Here is a 21704-nt window from a genome sequence, read left to right as displayed (position 1 = left end):
TTTAGATTTCACAATATTATTCTTGAAGCAATCTGATGAGCTAGAGGCTTTTTCTATAAAAGTAGATGCTGTGATTTTTAAATGTAATTTATTTTTCCGGGCTGTCAAAATTCTTAAATTCCATCCAATGTGTTTATTTTAGCAGACTTGTCAGTAGAGACGGTCCAGTCATACCTGCGCTCCTCATGGCTCCTCCTGCACCACTTCCCGTTTCCTTCTCTTTATCCTCACATCTGCTCATTACTCGCTCAGTCATTCGGTCAAACGGACCCCATCATCACAGCAATGCTGCATGCACAGGCACTGGGAGTGTCCACTCGCCACCATATGACCCGTCACGTGGTTAACCAGTTCAGGTATGTCAGTTAGTATAACGTTAAAAAAAATAACCTTCTTGTCTTCTACTACACTTGCATGAGGGAACAGAATGTCATCTTTCTGTCTTTAGAAAGTTGAAGAAATCCTGTAACGATGTAGCAGAAGGTCTTGGAGCTCTGAGTCTGGAGGAAACATCTGGAGCAACGCAGTCAAAGAAACTCTCTGCGTTGGAGCAGATCTTTTCATTCACAGCATCAAACCCAATGCAGTTTCCACAGACACACTGTCAGCAGTTCACACAGCAGCTGGAAGATCTACCTGCAGGTGATGATGTTATCTGGAACCGTGGAGATCTTCCACAATTAAAAATAGAAAACTGTTCAGTTGAAAACAGTGTGTTTTGTCTACAATGGGAAATGGAACGCTTTAGTTGTGTTTAAAATACCTCCTTTGCTGTTTCACAAAATAGAAAAGGTTATTAAGTCTTGGATTTTGCAATGAAACGAAAACAAGTAAAATATATATTTGGATGGAATATAAATGTTTGTTTTTTTTATTAACGTTTTTAGATACAAAAACCTAATAAAAATAACTATTAGCAGAGTTATATGGATTATACTGATGCTGTGGCAATTATGCAAGAGTAATGCTATTATCAATTGCTTTATTATTTTGCTAAATTGTTTAATGTGGTAAGAATATGAAAATTAAAACAAGGTCCTGTTAATATATCATATGAGAACAATACAGAATTATTCAAATGTATTTTTGTTTTAGGAGTGACCGTATGCTTGCTGTCACTGACGGGGGTGCATCCTGATGAAATTGGCAACACTATTCTTCTGACCCGACTGGAGCGCGGCTCTACCCCAATCACAGTTCGAATCCCCACTGCAGACAGAGAGGTAGGCAGCCAGTGAGACTTTTGCCTTGTAAAAGACATCTAAGAGTCTATAAACTGCCCGTTATATTATTTTGGAGGTTTCTTACTGTAGGTTTACTTCCATCTAAAGCACAAATAAAAGAGCATAGATTTTTTTATAATACATTGCAGTGTCACCTCTTTATTTATTTTTATTTTTTAGTGCATAGGTGAATGGTTTTAATTGGGGATCCTACTCTTCTATGATTGGACAAATAATCCAATGATATAATGGGCTTACTGTTTAAAGTAAAAGAAAATGTTGTAAATTAACCCCCCATTACTTTTGTTCAGTCCTGTGTCCCTATATTTGGGAAGTGAATGCTTTTACAGCTCTGAAAAATATCATGTTGACAACAACAACTTCTTGCTGGCCATGGCTACAAATACAGTTATTATAGGTTCAAAGTAGACATTGTCCACAGACCCCAGATTAGGCTTGTAAAACTTGAATTGTTATTGACTGACTCATTTTGGGCAGTTGGTTGCTGCTTGTAGGAAACAAGAACCATTATTTGTGTGTTTGATCTTTGAAACTGTCAAGCTTTTACATTCACAAATGACTGCATTACAAAGTACTTGAAAAATAAAGTCTAAATAAAAAATCTTAATGAAAAAAATAATGGGGGCATTTTGTTTGCTCAGACAGTTTAATTTTATTTTCTATTTAGCAATCTGTTGCTGGCCTGTTGGAAGAAATGGATGGAGTCTTGAAAGGACAAAAGGAAGTGAGCACAGTGGCTGAGAAATCACAGTGGTGGGACGGAAGGAAGGCTTTAGATGCCCGTGTGGAGGTAAACATCTTTGACTATTCGAAAATTATTAACGGGATTGTTTTCTCAAATTTACTCTCATAGCCTCTCATACTGTGTCCTAAATACATGTGACGCTGCAATAAAATGTGTCTTTTTTTTTTTTTTTTAAATCACGGCAGTGTTACAGAAAGTTTATATTTATGAAACGGCTAAAACAACAGCCTAAACTACTAATGACAACTACTATTGCCTCAGGTGCTGATTATGTGCTTTATTTGTATTAAATGATACCAGTATGAGTGTGAATTACATTTGACATGACATTTATTGCCATACTGATGCACCAGCAGATACTTTTTTAAACTAGCAAACATAGCTTAAACATGAGTTTTAGTTTAGTTTAAAGCTTTATAAATCCCCTTGGGGCAATTATTCTTTCATGGTGGTGCTATAACAAGAGTAACACACTTAACACAATATAAACACCAACACTTAACAACAAGTATGCAAGCAAAATAGAAAAAAATAAAATGATTTTCCATCTTCGGCTGCATTTACACTGCAGGGTTCAAGTGGCTCGATTTCGATTCTTTTCTCCCATGTGGCACAGATCGGATATAACACATATACGTCTAAGCAGGAAAAAATCTTTTGGATTCCGATTTACTCAAATCAGTTTCAGGCCTTGTTCATGTGTGGATGAACATATGAATTGGATCTGTGTCTGCAGTTTAAGCAGGTAGATTAGATTTTCAACTTCCAATGCAAGTCGAGCATTGTTAAAAATCCTAGGGAATGACGTCAAGTCTGATGCTTTTATTTCGGAAAAGAGTTGAGCAGAGTCCCAAACCTAAATCTTACACGGAACTAAAAAGTTTTATGTTGTCATGTAGCACAAGTATGTACGCATGATTAACTAGAGAGAGAGAGAGAGAGAGAGAGAGAGAGAGAGAGAGTACAATATCCACCACGTAACCAATATAAATTAATTAATATAAAGCTGTTGCATACATCAGGTGCATAAATCACGCCATGGACATTACATTAGAATGCCTATTGGTTTAAAAAGGCCTAGATTAAAAGAAGATACTAGAAGAAACTATAGTAAAACAACTGGTCAAAAAGAATAAAAAAAAAACAAACAAAAAAAATGTAAACCCTGGGAACACATTAAATACAGGAATGGAGAAAAGATAGCTCTTATATTATCAGCTGTCAGTTAGCTCCTGCTCTTTTTATTCCTGGTCCTTGCACCTTTGCTGTGTGCTGTGTGAATGCAGACAATCGGGCAAGAGTTACTTTTAAAAGATGATGTAAGTTGGTCAACAACAAAAAAAATCGGATATATTCACAAAATCGAAATTGACTATCAAGATCTGCAGTGTAAATGCAGTCTTTTACTCAGTCCAAACCAACAACCAACTAATCAGTCAGTCAGCATGTACTTTGAGTAATGTTAAAGAAGTTTAATATTTATTAAAGAGCCACGAAACCCCCCTTTTTCAGTTGAAGTCTTCCTCAGAAGTTTTTCAAAAAATGATCTGAGATGGGCGTGGAGCAGCGCTGTAAGCAGAGGGTTGAGTGGGCGTGGCCGACAGTGCAGGGGAAAAAGAGTGGAGCGATTCGAGCGAACTGTCAGTTGGCTCACAAACTGTGAGAAGGTTGATTTTATAGTATACAAAGTTAAAATGTAAAGAAATTAACAGTAAGTAATATAATGCCCTGCTACATTTGTCATTCATAATTTCATTTACACATAACCATAAATTGTACTATCATTATAAAGACAATCGTGTTTGTATAAACACTATAAATGAGGAGGACTTCTCTCCTCCTCAATCCTTGAGTCTAAATGCAGACAGTGGATAGCAATGCAGTCTCTTGCCCTGTCTATTCCAACCATTAGATCTGCCGGTAATCTGGAGAATTTTAAACGTGTGCGAACACAGCAGCACGGATAAAGGCGATGTGTCTCTATGCTAACCTGATGGTAACAAACTCCACTGATAAAAGACAAAGTCCGCCACTCTCCAATTCTCGCACTGCTCTCCTGACAAAAATGCTTGCTGCAAAACCAACAGCTTTGCTGTATCAGCCCGGACAGCATCACGGAGAAAAACATGCATTAAACCCCGTGGATCGTGGAAACAAACACATACGACCCGTGTCTCATTCAGTCACTGGGTCTCCCAGCTTGGCAGGTCTGCTTTGTCTTCGGAAAGCATGCACTCATGAATAATTAAGAAGCAGGGTCTTCTCATAGAATAAGAAAACTCGCTATGAATAATAATGAGAAACCGAAGCGCCATCACTTCACTTGCAGTTTTGCGCTACGTCACCGATTTTGATCCCACCCCAAATTGATTTTAAACCCGGAAGCTGAAATTAGCTGACAAAAGCTCAAAAGGATCCAGTTTTCCCCACAATTAAAGTTGACAGGTGCTAACGCTGTCTTAACTGATGCTCAACACACACAAACCTGTTAAAATCTCAAATAAAGTGCTGGAGGGGTTCTTAAACCTTTAATAGATTATAAACTGGTCTATTTTGTTGGGAGTGCAGTGCACTAATCTGCTCTTCTGAATGACTGTATTTAAATGTTTCTGTCGTGTCATGTATGTTGCAGACAGCCAAATTGTTTGTCGCTGGAATTGTCACATCGCATTTTGTTAGGACACTGTGTCAAATGGTTTCATCCCTTGTAGTTTTCTTTTATTTCTGATAAGCTCAAAGGAAGATATTTTAAAGAATATTGGGAACTGGTAACCATTGGCGTCTATATTTGTTTTTCCTGCTATAGAAATCAATAGTTACTAGCTGCCAAAAACAAGGGTTGCTTGAATTTGAAAAAATAATTGGGCCAGTTATAATTCCTTTAAACTGAAGCAAACTAGATGTACTAAATGTCATCTTTATCCATCAGAAAATGCTGGAGGAGATGGAAGAGGCTTTAGGAGTGTGGCGAACTCTTTTTCTGCCTTTGACCTCTGATCCTAAGCTTGATGTTCAGGTAAAGAGCCTCCAAAAGGCTCTTAAATCAACAAAGATCACACGGGACACTCTCAAGGTGCTTCACAACATCCATTTAGCTTGATTAAATGTTTCTATCTGTAGCCCCATCTCAATCCTGCTTTCTGTCTGAAGGTGATTCTATCAGCGTCTCCACTGCTGTCCCTGCCAGACCTGCAGTGTCTTCTGGAAGGAATGAATGTGCAGGACAAGGACCTGCTGAAGCTCCTGCAGAGAGGCGTGGCTGAACTGAGAGGGAGGGAGGAGCCACAGGGACACACTGTTCTGATTTTAGACAAGGTAGACTCCTCAGTCTTCTTTCAGCTGATTCAATATGGAGGTTTTGATCTAACCGCAGTGTTTGTGCAGTACTTGCAGAGGTTGCCGTGGGAGAACATTGCTTGTCTGAAGTCTCAGTCGGTCACTCGAATGCCCTCATTACACGCGGTGCTTGGACACAGTCATCTGAGAGAGGTATATGCTACTCTGTGCAAATAAAAATGTAATCTTTGGTAGACATTAGCCCCTTTCACACATACAGGCATGTGTCATGTGTGAACAAGCCCTTTTTGAAAATACCGGTAAATTCGTTCTGGCAATTTTCCGAAAAAAGAAATTGTAACATTACCGGTAATTTACCGGAATGCTACACTGTGTGAACACAGAAGGAAGATTGCCGGAAAGAGCACGTTCATGTTTAGAACACTCTGACGTGAACGTCTACTCCAGTGCAGATGTGAATGCGTCTGAGTGTTCTGTTTGGCTGTTTATTAAAATAAAGGCCTTTGAATATTTTTCCAGACACATTTGGCTGCTATTGTTAGTCAGATGATGTTTCTATGTTCCCTCTTAATGCCAACTGTGTAAAAATTGTCGATAAAATGCTTATGATAACCAGGCGTTTGTTTACCTTCACATGCACACGTGTCAAGCAACTGAAGCAGAGCTTGAAGTGAAGGAGTGCTCCAGTGAGCGCCAGCACACACAAATTTATTTACATCTCGACATGTGAAAGAGTTTCTCCATATGTTCTCCATATAATATTTGTCCATCCACAGAACTTGTAGTGTAGTCAAATGTGTAAGCATTTAGCTGCGGTTTGCATTTCTGCCTTTGAATGACTCTAAGACAAAGCAGCTGCATGAATGCTAAAGCTTTAAAGAGCCCATATTATACATGAAATAGGGTCATATCTTGGTTGTAAGAGTCTCCAACAACAGTCTAATATGCATGCAAGGTCAAAAAACACTTTCATGGTCTTATAATCTGCATTTATTTTTACCTAATTATCCCAGCGACTCCTGTATGAATCGTCCAGTGATTCATTTGTTCCCAAACCCCTCCTTAGCGCGGAGCTAATCTGCGCTGATTGGACCGATGACAGTCTGTCGCGATTGGTCGACTGCCTTCAGTCAGAGAGGGAAATGGCCAATAGCTAATCAGCAATTTAAAAAGTAATCACAGTTCATACACGCTCGATAGTGTAGACGTGGATTTTAGCTGCCACACTATGGCGAGTGGATAGTGCCACGGATAACCGAACGAAGGAGACAGTCGTGTACTCGCCATACCACACACACACAAAAACACACACACACCTCCGGATGACAACGCTCCCGCTTCCGCCCGCACCCGCCAGGTTTTAGCCTGAGAACCCGCTCCGTTTTCTGCCCGCCGCGCCCGGTCCCGCTAGAGCGGAGAACACAACCAAAAATCACCCAGTATACAGTCCAGACAGCCAAGCTGTCTGTATAAACACATACACACAGCACAAAGCTCGTTCGTTCGTTCGTTCGTTCGCTCTCTCTCTCTCTCTCTCTCTCTCGCTCTCTCTCATACGCTCTCTCATACCAAGCAGACTCTCTCTTTCTAATTCACATAGCAATATCCGTGATATTGCTAGACAGCCCGCTCCCGTCCCAAATTAAACCCGTTACCGACCGCTCCCGCGATTTATTCCGAAATTTATTCCCGCGGCTGTCCCCGCGCCAGATTTCTGCGGCGCGGGAATAAACTTCCGAATAAATCGCGGAAGCAGAACTCTAGCACGGAGCTCCATAAACAAACAGCACGCGTCGCGTTTTTAACGTGGCTTTGCACGCGATAAGATAATATATCCAGTTAACCTGATACAGTACACACGGTTACAAGTAACAAATCACAACTAAATACATTTGCAAGCTAGAGTCAACGAGGCAACAACTTTAACCGCACGTACTTACACTTGAGAAATGGAAGAAACCCATCCTGATGTCCATCAGTTACTCTTTACTGATCCTTCCTTTAACAAACTCAGATGAAGTATTCTTTGTAGCATGTAGCTTCCAGAAGTTTCCAACTGCTTGGTTATAATGCTGAGGTTTCATCTTTGGGTAGAGACTCAATATATCCATCTGCAGTGTGACTTCAATCAACCGGCATGTTTGTGTGTGTGTGTGTGTGTGTTTGTGGGTGTGTGTGTGTCTGGGTTTCTGCGTCAGAGGGCGGGGCCTCAGGTTTGAAATCTCCCGGGTTTGCGCATGCACGTGAATAACTTGGTTTCGTTCGTACGTCATGGCGAAACACCTAATGAATCGTGATCAAGGCGACTCGTTTGAAGCACTATGAGTCGACTCTTTTATAGATGAATCAACAGTTTTAAACACTGTATTCTTACAGATTTAAGCCTTAGCTGGATACTTCACTTCACTTAGAGCTGTGTTACACACTACATGGAGGGGAATTTTCAAAAACCCATAATATGGGCTCTTTAAATAAAAGTGAAATTACGAACAAAAACCTCACCCCTTCTATGTTTACAAATACAAACGCAGTCATTTAAAGCTTACTTCTAGTTAATGATGTCAGAACTTACCGGTATTTTGGAATTGATGTGTGAATGGTCTTTTAGGGAAAAATTCCAGAACATCCTTGCCTGTGTGAACAGCACTTTTTTGAATATACGGGTAAAGTCGTTCCAGAAATTTTCTGGATATTTACTGTTATCACTGTGTAAAAGGGGCTATTGTAAATCTTTTATTTGGAGTCCTTTCAAATGGTATTGCACACTAATCCGTATAATGTCTGTACAGATTATGTGTAGTGGAAGATGATGAACATGAATAAGTAAATAAGTAATGAGTACCCATCAAAAGTGCTTGATTTTTACATATATAATATTCATAAATGAATATTAACAGAATTTGCTTTAGTTACTAATTGCATTATTAAAATTTTATTTTAATTACTTAAAAAAAAGACTTTCTGAAATGTTCATTTCTCCATAATAAATGTAATTACTGACCTCTGTACTACTTTTAAACTTTATAAATCTCAGCACACAGATGATATAAATTAAGCTTTTAATATAAATATGAATCAAAAATACTTTTAACATAACATTTACTTTTTTTTTTTATAAACAATCTTGGCAAAACTATTGAACATGTATCCAAACAGAAAACCTTAGTAAACAATGGCACCATTGTCATGAACTAATTGTCATAAATAATAAAATTATACAGACAATTATATTTGTATAACTAATAAAACAGTTACTCTTTCCTTGAGATCATGAATACAGAAATTTTACATTTTTAAAAATAGTTTTTAAGGCAAGTAAATTATAAGTAACGACAATTAAATTAGCTAAAATATTTACTGTAACTTTTTCAGCCGAGAAGTAACTTAATTACAGTAACTAGTTACTTTGTAAATAATCACACCAATTGTTTTGTTTATTACTGCATAACTAGTTTCATTACAGAGCTTATTTTCTGCAGTCGCTCAAACCAATTGGCAAACAATCATTTGGGCTTTTAATTAGCTGTCTTTTTAAATAGATCTGAATAATCTGCTAGCTTCTAAGTCTGAATAAACGTGCGCGTAACCACGGCAGCCATTATGAATTGAAAACCCTAATTACTATCTTTAAGTTCATTTTGATTTTCTTTTCTCAGGTGGATACAAGTTGTGTTCTATCTTGTGGTGTGAACCCTAAGCAGGTTTACTATGTGCTAAACCCAGATGGAAACCTGCCCGACACTGAGAATCGCTTCAAAGAGTGGTTTACAGGGTGAGCACACAAAACATGCACTGACAGCCACAGTTGTGTTTGTGTTATTAACTATATCTGTGTTTGGCCAGTGAACGAACATGGCAGGGGGTTTGTGGAAGGGCTCCTGATCCGGAGAAACTACAAGAGGCTGTGACCACTAAAGATCTCTACATGTGAGTGAAGCCACAAACACTTGAGTTTTATACATGACGTAATAGTTTACTTCACAAAAAAGGCCTTTATTTATCTTCATAACACAAATTAAGATATTTAGGTGAAATCCCTGTGCTTCCTCATCCTCCACAGACAGCAAGTTCCCATTCAAACTAAATATTTTCTAGCTACGAGAATAATTGAGCACACACAAAACAAAAATTATGATTTTATTCAACATTTTCTTCTTCTCGGTGTCAATATATTGCATTGACGTATTACCTCAGATGCCTCTGTGCTTTGTTTCAAACAGGAAGTTGGGGATAAACATTCATACCGATACCAAGAAGAAACGTCATTATTTTTGTTTTGAAAATTCTGAAAGCTAGATAATATCTCGATTGAACTGCTGAAGATGTATATAAGGATGTTTTTTTCGTATTTCTCTGGACTTTCATCTAGTAAGGCCCTTGCTGCAATGCAGAATAAAAGAGCTCTTAGATTTTATCTAATATAACTTAATTTGGGTTCTGAAGATGAACGAAGGTCTCGTGGAGTTGTAATGACGCAAGTAATTATTGACAGAATCTTAATTTTTTCCGTGAACTAACCTTTTAAAAGTCCAGTAAAGTGCTTTGAAATGTGCTTTTTTTTTTTATTCGATGTTTGACATAACCTCAACTGAAGAATGAAGAGAGAGTGGGACAGTGTAGCTCCTCTCCTTTTAAAGACCGTTTATTTTGCACTATAAAAAGTCATATTTTGGTTTTGGGGGTCTAGAACATCAGACTGATATGCATGCAAGATCAAAAAAAACACTTTCATTGTCTTAGTATATGCATTTATTTTTACCTAATTATTCCAACATTGCCCACATAATTTATTCATTTGTTTCCAAACCCCTCCTTAGCACGATGCAAATCTTTGCTGATTGGTTCGATGACCCAGTCTGTTGTGATTGGTCTACTGGGTTTAGCGTGAGACCGAGGGAAATGCTCACCACGGCTATGAAGTAGCAGAGTGTGTGAAAGCCCAATGCAGTAATGCAATAAAGCAATGCAGTTAAACAGCAGCATATTACTCTACTCTTAAATCTAACCCCAAGTAATAACAATGCTACACATTCAGTATTAATCCACACAGTGGCAAAAGTTGAACTGTTTTGAAAACTGACAGCGCCGTGTGTGTGTGTAGGAACAGCATAAAGGTGACCATAGCAAAGACATACAGCAGAGGATCGCCAGTTCAGAAATGCATTTAAATTCGTAAAGGAAGAAGCATGCGTCGTGTTATCAACGTGGTTTTGGACGCAGTATGTGAACAGCTCAATAAAGATTTACCCTGAGAGATACAGTACAAGCACTGATCTATAAGTTATTTATAAGCTGCGTGAAGCGATTAGAAGTTACAACACACAATTAAACACATATTTTGCAAACTACACAAAACGAGGCAACAATTTTAATTACACTTGCATGTTATAATCCGGAGGAAGAAGAAACTGGTCCATATGAACTGTTACAGTTACTGACAAAGTTCCACACACAATAGTCTCTGCTGCTCCTTCAAAAGCAAACGGCTGGCAAAGCCCATGTTGCAGCGTAGGTTATTATATCAATCATCAGAAAATTGACAGGATCAAACACGGCACTGGATTGCCTATACTGTGGTGTTGTTGTGAAAATGAGCAATGAACAGTGAATCTGTCAGCTATTGTTTGCTTCGCGTTGTGATCTGAATCCAGTACTTCATATATGCTAATTTAGCGTATCGCCGTCGACGCGTACAGGCAATAGATCCGAACCCAACACAATTAATTAATTTGACTCTAAGTTGACTATTCCATTAAGGAATCAATAGTTTCAAACACAGTGCACTGTCAGAATAACCACAGCTGGATGTTTATATGCACTTAGAGCTGTGTTACACACTGCATGGAAGCTCATTTTCAAAAACCCATAATAGAGGCTCTTTAATCAAACAGCCAATAGCATTGTGTTTTTATCATAGCTCCGCCAATGAGAATGGTTGAGATCACGCACATCAAATGAGAAGCGTCTTGAAGGGGCCAGGTCATATCAGATTTTAGAGAGTAATTGATTGATCAAGATTTAATGAGAAACAAGTATGAGGTGACGTGAAAAATCGTTGCTCGAGTTAGACCAACTGCAATCTTGGGATGTTTTGTATTTTCTAAATGTGAACTGTCACTGATTTGGAGCACACTAGATTATAGATATTCTGAAAACTGATGGATTGAAACTAACAAAACTTTATTTTGATTTCACAGGACCTTTAATTGATGAACCGTAAGAATAACATGACATACTGAAAAATATGTGTGTGTGCTTCTGTGTAGATACATCGGACATGGTGCAGGAGCCCGCTTTCTGGATGCGCAGAGAGTTTTGAAGGTGCCTGTGAGGACCGCAGCTCTTCTGTTCGGCTGCAGTAGTGCTGCTCTCAGTGTGCTTGGTCAGCAGGAGGGAACGGGCATCATCCTCAGCTACCTGACCGCTGGATGGTAACAAACTCGCCCAAATACAGAAACCTTGACCTCTGAGATTTTGCTTGATCCTTAAATTAGTTTCTTTGTCTCTTCACTAGTCCATTGGTGCTGGGTAACCTGTGGGATGTGACAGATCGTGACTTGGATCGATTCACATCGGCTCTGCTCCAGTCTTGGCTCTCTGCTGGTTCTGGCTCTTCACTTCTTCAGCATTTGGCGAAATCACGCAGCGCAACTCATTTAAAACACATAATCGGTGCTGCGCCCATTGCGTATGGTTTACCGGTGCATATACACTAGTGCAGATTTTAAATGCAACTTTTCTTATTTACAGGTGCTATAGTGAATTTTTAATGTATGAATGATACTATCGGTAATTTAAGGTGTGATTTAACCTCCGGGTTTGTTTGCTGTACAGGGATTAAGCTCTGTTTTTATTGAAATTAATCTTAAAATCTACGACTAGGCAAAACTTTAACATGTTTAAAGTGTTTTGCAATTTTTAAGTCCTTTATTTTTTGTGTGTGCAGTTGTGGATTTCGTTTGCTCATACCTCAAGATATTTTATCTTAACACTTTTGGTTTTGATGACTTTTGTGCAACTTTTCTTTTACACTTTTTTTTCTGTTAAATTATATCAAATGTCGATCTGCATTAAAATAAAATGTTTATAGCATTGTTTGACGTTGGTAGTGATTTTAACTTTATATTGTTAACCCTTGTGCACTGTTCAGTTTTACTACTGAAAACATTCACTGAATTAGACTGCTGTAAAAATGCATCAGGTAAATATTTATTACTTCTTTTTTGCATAAATCTGTTAATCAACCTCAGTCCAAATGTTTAAAAATAATTACAGGATTTTAACTCTTTAATTGCCAAGTTCACCAATGATGTCACTGATTTGGTGAAAAAAAACTCAAAATGACGTATTTTTAATATAAAAAGTAATTGTGGACTGGATTTTTTTTAACCTTTTATCACAGTCTAGGACACAGGTGTCAAACTCAGTTCCAAAAGGGCCGCAGCTCTGCACAGTTTAGTTCCTACCCTAATAAACACACCTGATCAAACTAATTGAGTCCTTCAGGCTTGTTTGAAACCTACAGGTAAGTGTGTTGGAGCAGGGTTGGAACTAAACTGTGCAGGGCTTCGGCCCTCCAGGAATTGAGTTTGACACCCCTGGTCTAGGAAATGTGAATGATGAGTGAACGATTGGCTTTGATGCTTTGTTAGATTTTCATTTTTTTCTCCCTAATTTACTGTCGGTGGCTGTTTTTGCCTCATTGTATTCCATTATAACCACACTTGATGGTGCATAAATACTCTTTTTGTTTACTCCCTGTAGTTCTGAGCGCTGAAATGCATATTTTGATTTTTTCAGACACATCACGGTAAATGCATGAAAGTTAACTCTCACACAGACACACATACACACACTTTAATTTGCTGTTATACTCTAAATAAAATCCAGAATCAGATTTTTTTTTCTTTTCTTTTTTTTAAAAGGTTAAAAAAAATCCAGTCCACGATTACTTTTTGTATTGAAAATACGTCATTTTGTGTGTTTTTCCACCAATCAGTGACAGATTTATGAATTTGGTAATTAGGAATTTAAACTGTAATTTCCTAAACAGTTTAGTAGTTTTGATCGGGACTGAGGTTGATTAACAGATTTATGGGAAAACATATTTATCTGATGCATTTTTACAGCAGTTTAAATTAGTGGAGGTTTTCATCCCAAACATAACAAAAGGGTAGCAAAATTGCCCAGAGTGTATCGTTAAGTTCTTTAAAAATGTCAAAGCATTTTCCAAAAACGTGTCAAAATTAAATTTGTCGCCAAAGTCGTTCTGCTAGTTGAAACAGAAAAAGTTGACCAAATGAAGACACAAAATCACCCCAGAGTGGATGAAAACACCCTCAACAGCACACAGGGGTTAACTGAAATGAGGGATGTGCTAGTAAAGGAGTACACATGGAGGAAAAACATGAATTGGTCATCTGTCACTGCAGACTGATGGATAAACCGACAGGCAACAAGGACTGTAAACACTGAAATCGGTGTTCCCATAAGTCTTCAAAATGTCAGGGACAGCGTTTTCAGAGACGTACAAATATCTGACGTACCTGATCTGATGTGATTCTTATGTGCTGAACGGCCAGGTTTAATGGTGAATCTGAAAAAATGAAATATTAATTTAAACAAGTGTTACGGACTTCCTGTCATGAGTTAGTGTTTCAGATGAGATTTTCTGCTTTTGTAAAATACACACTACTCCTGTTGGAGAAAACTCAGGACAATACCAAACACATAAAGGCAAACACACACATACACACACAAACATTAATGAATGCCCATGAGCTTTATAAGGATTTGAGCTGTGTACATTTTCTTCACTTTTTAACTGGTGTGTATTTTTAGTGTTCAATGTCTACTGAAATACAAACCTATTCTAATACTTAACAATGAGGCTTAAAATAGTTGAAATTTGTGCACCACATGCATTGACAATGAATAGTTTGTTAATTGATTAATAAGGATTTACTCATGTTTACATACTAATCAAATACATTCCCTACTGAAAAATCAGTTGACCAGCCTGGTTTTAGAGGGGTTTTGGCCATTTCCAGGCTAGTTTCCAGCCATTTCCAGCCTGGTCTTAGCTGGTCAGGCTGGAAAATGACCAGCCAAATCCAACTAAAACCAGCTTGCCCAGCCTGGTTTAAGCTGGATATAGCTGGTTTTGGCTGGACTCCCAGCTTGGCTAGGCTGGTCAAGCTGGTTTTAGCTGGTCATCTCCCTTTTTTTTTAAGGTAATGTTAATACATGCTGTATAAATGCACTGTTAGTTTATTTAGTCGACGTTTTATTTGTTAAAGTATAACAAATGACTGTAGTGTGTAATGGAAAAAAATCAATGGTAAAAGTCCTTTTAGTTGCGTCCGCTTGACCCGGAAGTTTTCCTCACCCTCTTTTATTGTCAACATGGCGGTGAATCTCACTGAATTGTCTCTTCCACAATTAGAAGGCTTGAAAACTCAGCTTGATCAGGTAAATTGTGTTAAAAATAAAAAACATCATCGTTTCGTATGTCCGAGTAGCATCAGGTGCTGCTGTTTTTCTGTCAGTGAATTAATTTACTGACGGGCTGCGGTTGTCATGCTGTCTGTGCGCGTGCTGCTGCTGCTGGTAATGCGGAAAAAAAGCCCTCTATGATTGTCCACATGGCTGCATTTATTCCGTATGACAGAAAATGAGATGCAGAATGACTTTATCGACGTTCACTTGCATTGTATGTGAATGGTGTCTCAGTCAGTTCTCACTAAACACAACTTGGTTTTATTTTAACGAGTTCACAGTTTGAAATATATTTTGGTACCAAGTCTATAATCTGTATAAGATTAATTTAAAAGACTAATTTTGTTTTTCTGTGAGTAAACTTTTGAAGTTTACATGTGTCCTGATTATCTGTTTTATTTTGACCGTCATATTTATTTTACTGTATTTTACAGAAGACCCCAACAAAAATGTCATAACAATAGTTTATATATATTAAAAATTCTGGGCAGCCATATTTTTAGACCAAGATTATTTTGATGGCATTTAACTATTTAAAGGTTGAACTGTAGCTCCCAAATTCTAATTATTTTTCTTTTTTTAAACATGCATAATTTGTCACTATCCTTCAAACCCTTTATTTTACTAATTTTTACTTTTAAGGTTTAAAACCTTGACTATTCCAAACCTTGCCGGTTTACCTTGCAAACAGTTATCGCCCCATACCTAGTACAGAATAAGTACTATGTTTTTCCCATTTTTAAATAAATATATATGTTGCTCTGAATTACCCTGACATTATTTCCTAAATTATTATTATTGTTAATTATTTGATAGATTTTCACTCATTTTTTGATTTTATTTTTACAAAAGTTATTTGAAACATTTAAGTTAACACTTTGCTTGCGTTCAGTGTGCTTTCTGTGAATATAAATGCAATAATGTTAATTTACTTTGAGACACCAAAAAGGGACATCTCAAGGTAGATTTACACGTTATTTTGTATAAATTGCTTAAAAATGTGTTTTCTAGGAAACAGAGTTCCTGTCATCGTCTATAGCTCAGCTGAAAGTCGTCCAAACAAAATATGTGGAGGCCAAAGACAGTTTGAATGTGCTTAACAAGAGCAATGAAGGTGACTTTTAAAACTCTTTTATGACGTTTTTAGCTAAATCTGACGTTTGCTAATTTTTTTTTACTTTTTCTCTCAGGTAAAGAACTACTCGTCCCTCTCACCAGTTCTGTATCCTCTAAACAGCTGAGTTATAAATGAGTTCTGATTGATTTATGCCACATAAGAAAGTCACACAGACAGTTTGATGTGTGTGTAATTAATTTGCAGTGGTCCGTTATTCCCTTAACCTCAGTCATGTAGATGTATGTACCTGGAAAGCTGCATGATGTGGATCATGTGTTAGTGGATGTGGGAACAGGTTATTTTGTGGAGAAGGTGAGTAAGAATCAGTCTAGTAGTTTTAGTATATGTAAAAATGTCAAAACTGAGTAAATCACATTGCCTTTTCTGTCTTTTCAGAATGTAGAGGACGGCAAAGAGTTCTTTAAACGCAAAATCGACTTCCTTACTAAACAAATTGAAAAGATTCAGCCTGCTCTTCAAGAAAAATATGCCATGAAACAAGGTGATTTTCTTGTCTTTTGAAAAACATGTTTCTTATGTTCACCATAGCTGATAAAAATACAGTACATTTTTATTGTATTTCTTTTTTCACTATTTTCAAGTAAGCCTGTCACAATAATCAATATAACGACTGAGCGTACAACACATGGACATGACCTCAATCATTTTTGGTGATGCAATATAAATCACACATACATAAAGACCAATTCTGGCAATATTTTAGGTGTTTGTGCAACATCTCTATCTATTGGAGATGTCAGTATGGTTAAAAATCACAATTTTATTTACTATAGATTACTGTCGTATATTTTCATGTGGGTGTCTAACAACTGAAAATAGATCTGGGGTCCGTTCTTCGTACCTCGCTTAAATGATATAAGATGATTTGGCAGATCCTGGATCTTTTCATCTTGATAACTGATCTCTGGCTAATTTGGTTCTTCAAACAAGTTTGCGAATCCGATTAGAATGTCTGGATAAACTGATCTGAGATCGCTGCATGTGTTGTGAAGGACAGATCCATCGATCCTCGAAATCATGATCAGCAATGCAACGATTGGCTGACGGCACAGCAGCGTAATGACATCATCTGAATAATATTCAATTATCCATGTGAGCAAAATTACATCAAACAAGCAGTAAACGGTTTGTTGTGAGCTGCAGGCTTAACACTTTCATGTGTCAAGAGTATTCATTATGTATTTTAAAGCATATCAATGTATTTAGTTCTACATTTAGAGAAGATTTTCTTTATTATAGTAGCTTAGGCCTACTCAAGTTTTTTTTAATTGGAGTAAGGAATAACTGTATGAATTAATTTTCCATCAAAAAAGCATTTTGATAAAGGTGAAGGTGTCTGCAACTTTTGTGAAGCAACATATCACCGGCATATTGGCGATCACAACATGTGCATGACTGCATAAATCAGTATCCTTTTTTTAAAAAAGTTGAATATTGTGCATTTGCATTGTATTTAAAAAGTTCATATCAATACATTTTCTCTTTGAACCACCAGGTGGCAGTCTTTGTACTTATTTCGGAGTGCAGATTGCATAAGTTTTATTTATCTATATATTTCTTAAATTATAGTAACTTATAGTTGAAATATATATATATTTACTATTTTTCCAAGTGTATAAAACTACTGTAAGAAAATATCAGCATTTGGTACATACTTAAAGTATTATCTTTGCTTAAACTAACCAGATCTAATCCTGTTTATATCAAATGAGCCTGCTCCCTAGCAGGTTTGACCTACCAGAACTGTTGCTATGACAACAAGTCTCAGATGAGTTTTGAAGAACTAAACAATCCTGGATCATGTCAAATCGCCAATAACCAAATCCAGCTTATTAAGTAATCCATGTACGAAGAACGGACCCCTGGTAGCAGATATTATAGCCTCTGTTACTAAAATATTACATAAAATCTGTTGTGTTCATTATATAGTGAGTGGCATAAAATGGCCTTAAAATGACAAAAATATTGTTTATTGCAATATATTTTGGTACAATAAATCATACAACAAAAAATAGATATCGTGACAGGCCTATTTCCATGTACAATTGTTGCTGTGTAGTAAACAAGATTCTTATTGACCAGTTTATTCTGTGATAATTTTTTATAGCAGCTTAGCTGTGCTGTTTTCACTCCACTTTTGTTTTGGAAACAAATTTACTTTACAGCTCCCCTAGAGTTGAGTTTGACCATTTTTAATCAATTCTGCCAAACTGGCAGGAGCCCTTTAGCTTATTTTAGGAGCCTTTAGATAATTTTCCAGTTTCAAGATTGACTCTTCTGTTGTCAATCTTGAAATCTTGTGGGATTGGGCCTAGGTTTACCCAACTATGATGACAACTTATACTGAGAAAGCTGAAATGTTAAAAGGGTCCATTGGAAAAAAAAAAAAAAATTTTTTTTTTTTTGAGCGAGATACTATTGATCTAATCCAAATCAATTATTTATGCTAAGCTAAGCTAAAAGTGCTTCCGCTAGATGCGGAGATCGACTGAATGGATTCAAAAATAGTAAAACTCAACTGTAAAAACCAGTCCAAGGCACTCGAAAAATGTGGGAAAAATATTAAAAAGCCTTTATTGACATGGCTATTCCTTAAACGGCTTGACGAAACACATTAACAACCGTTTATTCTGATGAATCCCTTACCAAAAGAGCACTGACACATTATTGAAGCTACCCCTGAGCACTTTTTGTTTGATTTTGGAGTAAAACTCAACTGTTCTTCTCTGTGAGAGTTGTTAAATGAGCTTCTGTCCAAAGCTGTGGAGTGTTTCTTTAATTTCTGCTCATTTCAATATATTTCATGCCTATTTTGGTAAATAAGACATGATGTACAGTCACTCTCAGACTCTGAGAGTCTGACTCTGGTTTTAACAAAAAATAAACACATGTGATGTGTTATGGTGATACAGTTATTGTCTTTGTGTAAACTACAGCATGCATTTTCAGCTTTTCTCACAGATTCATGTGTACAAAAATTGATCTACCAACATTTCTGTTTTTAGTACAGGGTTATTCATCAAACAATGCTTTGATCTGCTTCCTTACAGCTGTTGTGGAAGTGATGAATATGAAACTTCAGCAACTACACAGTCAACAGGCATCACAGTCTGGCACCACCAAAGCCTAAAGACGGTTAAAAGAAGCATGGCAGAAAATATAGATCCCAAGCCTTCAACATTCAGATGGATCCTTTCTGATCTCTTGAAATGGAGAACTGCTGCTCTGATGTCAACATGTTGTTCACATCTCGTTGGGGGAGAATAAAGTCCAGCACTTTGTCTACTTTAAACAAATATTCTTTTTTTCTGTGCCATGTTTTTCTTCTCATGTATAGTGAAGAAATGGAGCATTGGGCACGGCCGATGGCTGTATCCACAAAACCTCCCTTCACTGGGATTAATGTCTTTGGAGGAGATTTACTTTGTGGCACAATGTAGCTTTGTGGTAAACACTTGGCATGGATTGTTTTAAATGCAGCAAATATTTACACATGAAACCTGTTAAAAATGTTCTTGCTGGGCTAAAAGTGCACCCAAATTCTCAAGCAAAATAATGAAAAATTGATATCAAGAATGGCTTGATTTGTTGTCCCAAGCAGATGAGTTACTGGTCAGTGTTACAGAGAGCAGCAACTTTATGACTACTGTAATATGCTTATGTACAATTTTTCCACCCATGCTAAAAAATAAACAATAAAAATTGACATTTAAAATCTGACACTGATGTGTTGCTTATGAAAATGAAAACTCTTTCTGAAAATAGCTTCAGGATAATTTAATGAAGAATATGATAGATAGATGGATGGATTGATAGATGGACTATCCATACATCTCTGTAATGACTCACATAACTTAATAATAAAGTCATCTGGAATGGCAAAGAAAGTGTTCTTGCAGGATTCCCAGAGTTCATCAAGACTCTAGATTAATCTTTAATGCCTCCTCCATCTTACTCTAGAGATGCTCAATAGTTTTCGTGTTTGGTGACTGGGCAGGCCAATCCTGGAGCACCTTGACCTTTGCTTTCAGGAACTTTCACAGCCCTCTCCTGTGGTTTGTAATGTAATTGGCAGCACAAATTCCTTGATACCTCAGGCTGTTGATGTTGCCATCCACTCTGCAGATCTCTTGCATGCCCCTATACTGAATGTGACCCCAAATCATGATTTTTCCTTCACCAAACTTGACTGATTTCTGTGAGAATCTTGGGTCCATGCAGGTTCCAATGGGTCTTCTGCAGTATTTGTAATGATTGGGATGCTGTTCAACAGATGATTCATCAGAAAAATCTACCGTCTGCCGTCATGATTGTCTATGAATGATTCTCTGTGTCATTATCGTCTGTAGATGATCCCCTCGTCAGGATCGTCTGTAGATGATCTTCTCATCAGGATCGTCTGCAGATAATTTTCTGTGTCATGATCGTCTGTAGATGATCCCCTCATCAGGATTGTCTGTGGATAATTCTCTGTGTCATGATCGTCTGTAGGTGATACCCTCGTCATGACCGTCTGGATGATTCTGTGTCATGATTGTCTGTGGATGATTCTGTGTCATGATTGTCTGTGGATGATTCTGTGTCATTAGCCGGCAGCTAGCTTTCTGCAACTCTCACATGGTCGCCCACTGAAGCTAAGGGCTGCGCCAGGTCAGTACTTGGATGGGAGACCACATGGCAAAGCTAGGTTGATGCCGGAAGTAGTGTTAGTGAGGCCAGCAGGGAGTGCCCAACCTGCATCCTGTGTGGATCCTAATGCCCCAGTATAGTGACGGGGACTCGATACTGTTCAGTTAGCGCCATCTTTTGGATGAGATGTTTAACCAAGGTCCTGAATCTCTGTGGTCATTAAAAATCCCAGGATGTCTTTCGATGGTTTGTGAATGATTCGCTGTGTCATAATTTTTTGATGATTCTCTGTGTCATGATAATCAGTGGATGATTCGCTGTGTCATGATCGTCTATTGATAATTCTCTGTCATGATAGGCTATAAATAATCTGTGTCAATCATTTGCTGTGTTATAATGGTCTGTGGATAATTCTCTGTGTCATGATCGTCTATGAATGGTCTGTGTGTGTCGAAGATTGGCTGTGTTATGATGGTCTGTATGATTCTTTGTGACGTGATTATATAGTATGTTATGTATTATATTGGTTGGTCTGTAGATGATTCTGTGTCATGGCTCATGGTTGTCTGTGGGTCTGTGAAGATAATTTGCTGTGTTTTGATGGTCTCTGTGGATGTTTATGGATGATTCGCTGTCACAATAAATTTTGGATGATTTCCTGTGTCATGATGGTCTGTGAATGATTTGATGTGTCATCATCATCTGTGGGTGGTCTGTGGGTGTTTCTCTGTTCCATTATCATCTATGAATGGTCTTGTAGGGATGGTTTACAGTTTGACCTAATGAATGACCAGTCTGGTAGATGAAGAAGAGCGGGACTCAGAGATTTAAATAAATAAATCTAGTTGAAGCTGGCTTCTGCTGATGAAACTGCAAACTATCTTAAAGATACTTGATTTATTCAAATCTCTGACTCCGGCTCTTCTTCATCTATCAGACTGATCATTCATTAGGTCAAACTGCAAACCATCCCTACATTTTGTGTCGATGATTTACTGTGTTATGATGGTCTGTATCATTTGCTGTGTCGTGATCATACAGTATGTTTATGGATGGTCGGTAGATGATCCTGTGACATGGTCTTCTGTGGTTGGTCTGTGAAGATGATTTGCTGTGTTATGATGGTCTCTGTGGATGTTTATGGGTGATTCGC

The 21704-nt window shown here is 37.6% G+C and overlaps 2 protein-coding genes across 3 annotated transcripts in view; both read left to right on the top strand.

Moving 5' to 3' along the window:
- espl1 (extra spindle pole bodies like 1, separase) overlaps positions 1–12378 on the top strand; it is a 32027-nt gene extending 19649 nt beyond the window's left edge. Inside the window, exons 22-32 of one of the 2 annotated variants that reach the window (XM_021474124.3) lie at positions 146–356; positions 449–642; positions 1096–1223; positions 1912–2034; positions 4919–5062; positions 5140–5304; positions 5374–5478; positions 8943–9058; positions 9130–9213; positions 11553–11717; positions 11801–12378. In XM_021474124.3, the coding sequence (XP_021329799.2) occupies positions 146–356; positions 449–642; positions 1096–1223; positions 1912–2034; positions 4919–5062; positions 5140–5304; positions 5374–5478; positions 8943–9058; positions 9130–9213; positions 11553–11717; positions 11801–12002 (1637 nt within the window). In that variant the 3' untranslated portion in view covers positions 12003–12378. Of the gene's footprint in view, positions 1–142; positions 357–448; positions 643–1095; positions 1224–1911; positions 2035–4918; positions 5063–5139; positions 5305–5373; positions 5479–8942; positions 9059–9129; positions 9214–11552; positions 11718–11800 lie in introns of both variants that reach the window. The other variant, XM_021474123.3, reaches the window with a different exon arrangement.
- Positions 12379–14685: 2307 nt separating this feature from the next.
- On the top strand, positions 14686–19637 carry pfdn5 (prefoldin 5). The gene is given in 6 exon segments (NM_001111195.1): positions 14686–14757; positions 15796–15898; positions 15975–16006; positions 16139–16213; positions 16298–16403; positions 18973–19637. Coding segments are annotated over 6 exon segments (462 nt in total). The 5' UTR covers positions 14686–14691; the 3' UTR covers positions 19053–19637.
- The last annotated feature ends 2067 nt before the right edge of the window (positions 19638–21704 follow it).

Source organism: Danio rerio, chromosome 6 (genome assembly GCF_049306965.1).
Source record: "Danio rerio strain Tuebingen ecotype United States chromosome 6, GRCz12tu, whole genome shotgun sequence".
NCBI lineage: Eukaryota > Metazoa > Chordata > Actinopteri > Cypriniformes > Danionidae > Danio > Danio rerio.
Note: the sequence above shows the minus strand (reverse complement) of the source record. Positions and strands in the feature narration are given on the sequence as shown.